Source organism: Carassius gibelio, chromosome B9 (assembly GCF_023724105.1).
Source record: "Carassius gibelio isolate Cgi1373 ecotype wild population from Czech Republic chromosome B9, carGib1.2-hapl.c, whole genome shotgun sequence".
Classification (NCBI taxonomy): Eukaryota; Metazoa; Chordata; class Actinopteri; order Cypriniformes; family Cyprinidae; genus Carassius; species Carassius gibelio.
The window spans coordinates 32,872,377-32,883,341 of record NC_068404.1 but is presented as its reverse complement, the minus strand read 5'-3'; the positions used below and the strand labels follow the sequence as shown (position 1 = coordinate 32,883,341).

At 35.1% G+C, this 10,965-nt stretch overlaps 1 protein-coding gene across 2 annotated transcripts in view; it reads left to right on the top strand.

Annotated features, from left to right (window-relative positions):
• rab3gap1 (RAB3 GTPase activating protein subunit 1) overlaps positions 1 to 10,965 on the top strand; it is a 46,249-nt gene that overhangs the window by 16,590 nt on the left and 18,694 nt on the right. For both annotated transcript variants that reach the window (XM_052565380.1, XM_052565379.1), the window contains exon 18: positions 209 to 346. In XM_052565380.1, the coding sequence (XP_052421340.1) occupies positions 209 to 346 (138 nt within the window). The remainder of the gene's footprint in view (positions 1 to 208; positions 347 to 10,965) is intronic.

Sequence of the window (10,965 nt, the reverse complement as noted above, 5' to 3'; positions counted from 1 at the left end):
GTTACACATGTATTTTCATGTATTCACTCCTTACGTGTGTTTATTATATAACCCTCACCATCTCTGCTCCTGTGAACCTCCATCAGAACTGATGAAGCCATCTCCGCTTCTCCACCACGCAGCCCTAACATCACACACACAGCTGCTCTGCTCTTCACTCTTCAGTGGGATCGGGGAACCGTGTCATTATGTTATTGTTGTTCCCCAGGAGCCTGCGCCCATGACTGAAGACCTGCTGGAGGAGCAGTCCGAGGTGCTGGCCAAACTGGGCACGTCTGCTGAAGGAGCACACCTCCGCGCCCGCATGCAGAGCGCCTGCCTGCTCTCAGACATGGAGTCCTTCAAGGTGAGCGTCACTGCATGCTGGGTCAGAAATGAGCAGACCGCCAGCGTCTCGTCACCTGTAACTCTGTGTCCGTGCGGCTGATGTCTGAAGCGTTCTGTTCTGACCGCCTCGTGTTCTCCTGAAGAGCCTGACACAGCTGTGTATCACCAGTAAACCCCAGCAGCTCAGTCTTCATCACCGCTGCTGAGAATGCAGATGTTATTGTGTTATGTTTCTGCTTGGGACAGAGGATTTGGCTTTATTAAAGTCTGAAAGATTGTTCAGTTCTGCTGTGCTAGTGTAGAGAATGTGATTAGAGGAAGTCAGTGTTATTACCGTGTCTGAATCAGATTAAAGCCGCGTGCGAGCGGCTCGTCTCAGACGTTTGGGCTGAAAGCACAGGTTCCTATCCGAGCACGTTTCCACCACTGAATACAAATTACACAGATAATTCACACTTTCTCAGAGTTGCGTGATATAAACTGTAATATAAACTGTAATTATATAAATTGTTATAAAAAAGAAAATATGTCTTCTTTTTTCCTCAGAATTGGACTTTATAACTTACAATTGCTAGTTTATATCTCACAATTATGATAAAAGATGCCTGAAATGCAAGATATAAACTCACATTTGCAAGAAAAAAATATCAGTTCCTAGAGACAGAACTATGCATTTATTTCACGCTATCCTGAGAAGTCAAAAATGTGAAGGAGGGTCAGAAATGGGGATATAGGAACTTGATGCAAAAAAGTCATAATATGATATTTAAACTTTCAAAATTAATCTTTTTTTCATCTGAATTGGGCTTTATATCTTGTGCTTGTTAGTTTATATCTCACAATTCTGAAGGAAAGTTGTAATTGTAACCGAAAAGAATTGCATGAAAAAGTCAGACTTGACCGTTTGTATTTAGCGGCTCCTCCTGCTCCTGTCTTCATTTACTCAATCTTGTACATCTTTCACCTTTTAAAAGCACGCTCTCAGAAGCCACAGGGAGAAGCATCATTCATGTTCTTAAGTATCTTATTTTCTGTCCCTCTCCGTCGGTTAGCACTGCATTATCCCGTGAACAAACCCCAGAGGTTTAGGAGCGAGGGTTTGTGTGGCAGTCGTTCCCTCTCCTCCTGGTGCGCTGTGAAGACAGAATGCTAGTGTTTGAGCACCGAGGGGTGAGGCCGATGTGGAAGGGGATGTTTTGTGTCTGTTTCTCCTCTCTATAGCCTGTTCAGCTGCCCTACAGAGTGCTCTAGTTTCCTGAGCGCCACAGCAGCTCGTCTCAGTCCGCTGTGAGCACAGCACTCGCAGTAAATGACCCCTTCAGCTGAAGATGGGCTCTAAATATAGCAGCAGGGCTGTCTCGAACTGTGCTTAGCCAAGCATCATTTGGCATTTTGGGTTTAATTACCATCTCCCCCGGGGTGGAGAGCAGAGAGAGCCCAATATAATGAATGGGGCATCCTAAAATCTGGAGAGGAGCGCGTCAGACGTCAGCTGTTAGAGATGAAACAGCAGCTCAGTGTCTCATTACAGCCTTCCTGTGTTCATCTAACCCTCCAGAACAATAGAGGATTCGACCGCACGGTACTCACAGCTTTCAGGAAGCGATTGCTAGGGTCTGATTGAATCCTAGAGATGGGTGATATCTGATCGTTTGTGATGTACCAGTAAAAACTCTGCCCATGATAAGAATAAGTGTAGATCTGACCTGAGATGTGTTTCTGTGTAAGTCTCGCTGAAGCTTGTCGTGTCTGGATGCTGTCTCTCAGTAATTATGGAGCATGAGCGACTGATGGAAAGGTCATCCTGAGGAAGTCTGAGTCTGTTGCTCATTTACAAAAGAAGTGTGTGATGAATCACTGCTGTCTCACCTCACTGATGCTGGACTTACACACCAATAAACACACAACCAGACCAATAAATAATCAATCACACCAATAAACACACAACCAGACCAATAAATAATCAATCACACCAATAAACACACAACCAGACCAATAAATAATCAATCACACCAATAAATACACAACCAAACCAATAAATAATCAATCGCACCAATAAATACACAGCCAGACCAATAAATAATCAATCACATCAATAAATACACAACCAACCCAATAAATAATCAATCACACCTATAAATACACAGCCGGACCAATAAATAATCAATCACACCAATAAATTCACAACCAAACCAATAAATAATCAATCACACCAATAAATACACAACCAACCCAATAAATTATCAATCACACCAATAAATACACAATCGGACCAATAAATAATAAATCGCACCAATAAATGCACAACCGGACCAATAAATAATCAATTGCACCAATAAATACACAACCGGACCAATAAATAATCAATCACACCAATAAATACACAACCAAACCAATAAATAATCAATCACACCAATAAATACACAACCAACCCAATAAATAATCAATCACACCAATAAATACACAACCAAACCAATAAATAATCAATCACACCAATAAATACACAACCAGACCAATAAATAATAAATCGCACCAATAAATGCACAACCGGACCAATAAATAATCAATCGCACCAATAAATACACAACCGGACCAATAAATAATCAATCACACCAATAAATACACAACCAAACCAATAAATAATCAATCACACCAATAAATACACAACCAACCCAATAAATTATCAATCGCACCAATAAATACACAATCAGACCAATAAATAATCAATCGCACCAATGAATACACAACCGGACCAATAAATAATAAATCGCACCAATAAATGCACAACTGGACCAATAAATAATCAATCGCACCAATAAATACACAACCGGACCAATAAATAATCAATCGCACCAATAAATACACAACCAACCCAATAAATAATCACACCAATAAATACCCAACCAGACCAATAAATAATAAATCGCACCAATAAATGCACAACCGGACCAATAAATAATCAATTGCACCAATAAATACACAACCGGACCAATAAATAATCAATCACACCAATAAATACACAACCAAACCAATAAATAATCAATCACACCAATAAATACACAACCAACCCAATAAATTATCAATCGCACCAATAAATACACAATCAGACCAATAAATAATCAATCGCACCAATGAATACACAACCGGACCAATAAATAATAAATCGCACCAATAAATGCACAACTGGACCAATAAATAATCAATCGCACCAATAAATACACAACCGGACCAATAAATAATCAATCGCACCAATAAATACACAACCAACCCAATAAATAATCACACCAATAAATACACAACCAGACCAATAAATAATCAATCACACCAATAAATACACAACCACACCAATAATCAATCACACCAATAAATACACAACTAATCCAATAATCAATCACACCAATAAATACACAACTAATCCAATAATCAATCACACCAATAAATACACAACCAATCCAATAATCAATCACACCAATAAATACACAACCAATCCAATAATCAATCACACCAATAAATACACAACCAATCCAATAATCAATCACACCAATGAATACACAACCAGACCAATAATCAATCACACCAATGAATACACAACCACACCAATAATCAATCACACCAATGAATACACAACCACACCAATAATCAATCACACCAATAAATACACAACCAATCCAATAATCAATCACACCAATAAATACACAACCAATCCAATAATCAATCACACCAATAAATACACAACCAGACCAATAATCAATCACACCAATAAATACACAACCACACCAATAATCAATCACACCAATAAATACACAACCACACCAATAATCAATCACACCAATAAATACACAACCACACCAATAATCAATCACACCAATAAATACACAACCAACCCAATAATCAATCACACCAATAAATACACAACCAACCCAATAAATAATCACACCAATAAATACACAACCAACCCAATAATCAATCACACCAATAAATACACAACCAACCCAATAAATAATCACACCAATAAATACACAACCAACCCAATAATCAATCACACCAATAAATACACAACCAACCCAATAATCAATCACACCAATAAATACACAACCAGACCAATAATCAATCACACCAGTAAATACACAACCAGACCAATAATCAATCACACCAATGAATACACAACCAGACCAATAATCAATCACACCAATTAATACACAACCAACCCAATAATCAATCACACCAATGAATACACAACCAACCCAATAATCAATCACACCAATGAATACACAACCAAACCAATAATCAATCGCACCAATAAATACACAACCAGACCAATAATCAATCACACCAATAAATACACAACCACACCAATAATCAATCACACCAATAAATACACAACCACACCAATAATCAATCACACCAATAAATACACAACCACACCAATAATCAATCACACCAATAAATACACAACCAACCCAATAATCAATCACACCAATAAATACACAACCAACCCAATAAATAATCACACCAATAAATACACAACCAACCCAATAATCAATCACACCAATAAATACACAACCAACCCAATAAATAATCACACCAATAAATACACAACCAACCCAATAATCAATCACACCAATAAATACACAACCAACCAAATAATCAATCACACCAATAAATACACAACCAGACCAATAATCAATCACACCAGTAAATACACAACCAGACCAATAATCAATCACACCAATGAATACACAACCAGACCAATAATCAATCACACCAATGAATACACAACCAACCCAATAATCAATCACACCAATGAATACACAACCAACCCAATAATCAATCACACCAATGAATACACAACCAAACCAATAATCAATCGCACCAATAAATACACAACCAGACCAATAATCAATCACACCAATAAATACACAACCAACCCAATAAATAATCGCACCAATAAATACACAACCAGACCAATAATCAATCGCACCAATAAATACACAACCCAATAAATAATCGTACAAATAAATACACAACCAGACCAATAATCAATCACACCAATAAATACACAACCAGACCAATAATCAATCACACCAATAAATACACAACCAACCCAATAATCAATCACACCAATAAATACACAACCAACCCAATAAATAATCACACCAATAAATACACAACCAGACCAATAATCAATCACACCAATAAATACACAACCAGACCAATAAATAATCAGTCGCACCAATAAATACACAACCAGACCAATAAATAATCAATCACACCAATAAATACACAATCAGACCAATAAATAATCACACCAATAAATACACAACCAGACCAATAAATAATCAATCACACCAATAAATACACAACCAACCCAATAAATAATCAATCACACCAATAAATACACAACCAACCCAATAAATAATCAATCACACCAATAAATACACAACCAACCCAATTAATAATCAATCACACCAATAAATACACAACCAACCCAATAAATTATCAATCACACCAATAAATACACAATCAGACCAATAAATAATCAATCGCACCAATAAATACACAACCGGACCAATAAATAATAAATCGCACCAATAAATGCACAACCGGACCAATAAATAATCAATCGCACCAATAAATACACAACCGGACCAATAAATAATCAATCGCACCAATAAATACACAACCAGACCAATAAATAATCAATCGCACCAATAAATACACAACCAGACGAATAAATAACCAATCGCACCAATAAATACACAACCAACCCAATAAATAATCACACCAATAAATACACAACCAGACCAATAAATAATCAATCACACCAATAAATACACAACCAGACCAATAATCAATCACACCACTAAATACACAACCACACCAATAATCAATCACACCAATAAATACACAACTAATCCAATAATCAATCACACCAATAAATACACAACCACACCAATAATCAATCGCACCAATAAATACACAACCAGACCAATAATCAATCTCACCAATGAATACACAACCAGACCAATAATCAATCGCTCCAATAAATACACAACCAGACCAATAATCAATCACACCAAGAAATACACAACCAGACCAATAATCAATCACACCAATAAATACACAACCCAATAAATAATCGCACAAATAAATACACAACCAGACCAATAATCAATCACACCAATAAATACACAACCAGACCAATAATCAATCACACCAATAAATACACAACCAACCCAATAATCAATCACACCAATAAATACACAACCAGACCAATAATCAATCACACCAATAAATACACAACCAACCCAATAATCAATCACACCAATAAATACACAACCAACCCAATAATCAGTCACACCAATAAATACACAACCAGACCAATAATCAATCACACCAATAAATAATTGCACCATTAAATACACAACCAGACCAATAATCAATCACACCAATAAATACACAACCAGACCAATAATCAATCACACCAATGAATACACAACCAGACCAATAATCAATCACACCAATGAATACACAACCAACCCAATAATCAATCACACCAATGAATACACAACCAGACCAATAATCAATCACACCAATAAATACACAACCAACCCAATAAATAATCGCACCAATAAATACACAACCAGACCAATAATCAATCGCACCAATAAATACACAACCAGACTAATAATCAATCACACCAATAAATACACAACCCAATAAATAATCGCACCAATAAATACACAACCAGACCAATAATCAATCACACCAATAAATACACAACCAGACCAATAATCAATCACACCAATAAATACACAACCAGACCAATAATCAATCACACCAATAAATACACAACCAACCCAATAATCAATCACACCAATAAATACACAACCAAACCAATAATCAATCACACCAATAAATACAAAACCAGACCAATAATCAATCACACCAATAAATACACAACCAACCCAATAATCAATCACACCAATAAATACACAACCAGACCAATAATCAATCACACCAATAAATACACAACCAGACCAATAATCAATCACACCAATAAATACACAACCAACCCAATAATCAATCACACCAATAAATACACAACCAGACCAATAATCAATCACACCAATAAATACACAACCCAATAAATAATCGCACAAATAAATACACAACCAGACCAATAATCAATCACACCAATAAATACACAACCAGACCAATAATCAATCACACCAATAAATACACAACCAACCCAATAATCAATCACACCAATAAATACACAACCAACCCAATAAATAATCACACCAATAAATACACAACCAGACCAATAAATAATCAATCGCACCAATAAATACACAACCGGACCAATAAATAATCAATCGCACCAATAAATACACAACCGGACCAATAAATAATCAATCGCACCAATAAATACACAACCAGACCAATAAATAATCAATCGCACCAATAAATACACAACCAGACGAATAAATAACCAATCGCACCAATAAATACACAACCAACCCAATAAATAATCACACCAATAAATACACAACCAGACCAATAAATAATCACACCAATAAATACACAACCAGACCAATAAATAATCAATCACACCAATAAATACACAGCCAGACCAATAATCAATCACACCAATAAATACACAACCACACCAATAATCAATCACACCAATAAATACACAACTAATCCAATAATCAATCACACCAATAAATACACAACCACACCAATAATCAATCGCACCAATAAATACACAACCAGACCAATAATCAATCTCACCAATGAATACACAACCAGACCAATAATCAATCGCACCAATAAATACACAACCAGACCAATAATCAATCACACCAAGAAATACACAACCAGACCAATAATCAATCACACCAATAAATACACAACCCAATAAATAATCGCACAAATAAATACACAACCAGACCAATAATCAATCACACCAATAAATACACAACCAGACCAATAATCAATCACACCAATAAATACACAACCAACCCAATAATCAATCACACCAATAAATACACAACCAGACCAATAATCAATCACACCAATAAATACACAACCAACCCAATAATCAATCACACCAATAAATACACAACCAACCCAATAATCAGTCACACCAATAAATACACAACCAGACCAATAATCAATCACACCAATAAATAATCGCACCAATAAATACACAACCAGACCAATAATCAATCACACCAATAAATACACAACCAGACCAATAATCAATCACACCAATGAATACACAACCAGACCAATAATTAATCACACCAATGAATACACAACCAACCCAATAATCAATCACACCAATGAATACACAACCAGACCAATAATCAATCACACCAATAAATACACAACCAACCCAATAAATAATCGCACCAATAAATACACAACCAGACCAATAATCAATCGCACCAATAAATACACAACCAGACCAATAATCAATCACACCAATAAATACACAACCCAATAAATAATCGCACCAATAAATACACAACCAGACCAATAATCAATCACACCAATAAATACACAACCAAACCAATAATCAATCACACCAATAAATACACAACCAGACCAATAATCAATCACACCAATAAATACACAACCAACCCAATAATCAATCACACCAATAAATACACAACCAAACCAATAATCAATCACACCAATAAATACACAGCCAGACCAATAAATAATCAATCACACCAATAAATACACAACCAACCCAATAAATAATCAATCACACCAATAAATACACAACCAGACCAATAAATAATCAATTGCACCAATAAATACACAACCGGACCAATAAATACACAACCAGACCAATAATCAATCACACCAATAAATACACAACCAACCCAATAATCAATCACACCAATAAATACACAACCAACCCAATAATCAATCACATCAATAAATACACAACCAACCCAATAAATAATCAATCACACCAATAAATACACAGCCAGACCAATAAATAATCAATCACACCAATAAATACACAACCAACCCAATAAATAATCAATCACACCAATAAATACACAACCAGACCAATAAATAATCAATCGCACCAATAAATACACAACCGGACCAATAAATAATAAATCGCACCAATAAATACACAACCGGACCAATAAATAATCAATCGCACCAATAAATACACAACCAACCCAATAAATAATCACACCAATAAATACACAACCAGACCAATAAATAATCACACCAATAAATACACAACCAGACCAATAATCAATCACACCAATAAATACACAACCAGACCAATAATCAATCACACCAATAAATACACAACCACACCAATAATCAATCACACCAATAAATACACAACCACACCAATAATCAATCACACCAATAAATACACAATTAATCCAATAATCAATCACACCAATAAATACACAACCAATTCAATAATCAATCACACCAATAAATACACAACCAATCCAATAATCAATCACACCAATAAATACACAACCAGACCAATAATCAATCACACCAATAAATACACAACAACACCAATAATCAATGACACCAATAAATACACAACCAATCCAATAATCAATCACACCAATAAATACAAAACCAATCCAATAATCAATCACACCAATAAATACACAACCAGACCAATAATCAATCACACCAATAAATACACAACCAGACCAATAATCAATCACACTAATAAATACACAACCACACCAATAATCAATCGCACCAATAAATACACAACCAACCCAATAAATAATCGCACCAATAAATACACAACCAGACCAATAATCAATCACACCAATAAATACACAACCCAATAAATAATCACACCAATAAATACACAACCCAATAAATAATCGCACCAATAAATACACAACCAGACCAATAATCAATCACACCAATAAATACACAACCCAATAAATAATCGCACAAATAAATACACAACAAGACCAATAATCAATCACACCAATAAATACACAACCAGACCAATAATCAATCACACCAATAAATACACAACCAACCCAATAATCAATCACACCAATAAATACACAACCAACCCAATAAATAATCAATCACACCAATAAATACACAGCCAGACCAATAAATAATCAATCACACCAATAAATACACAACCAACCCAATAAATAATCAATCACACCAATAAATACACAACCAACCCAATAATCAATCACACCAATAAATACACAACCAACCCAATAAATAATCAATCACACCAATAAATACACAGCCAGACCAATAAATAATCAATCACACCAATAAATACACAACCAACCCAATAAATAATCAATCACACCAATAAATACACAACCAGACCAATAAATAATCAATCGCACCAATAAATACACAACCGGACCAATAAATAATCAATCGCACCAATAAATACACAACCGGACCAATAAATAATCAATCGCACCAATAAATACACAACCAGACCAATAAATAATCAATCGCACCAATAAATACACAACCAGACGAATAAATAACCAATCGCACCAATAAATACACAACCAACCCAATAAATAATCACACCAATAAATACACAACCAGACCAATAAATAATCAATCACACCAATA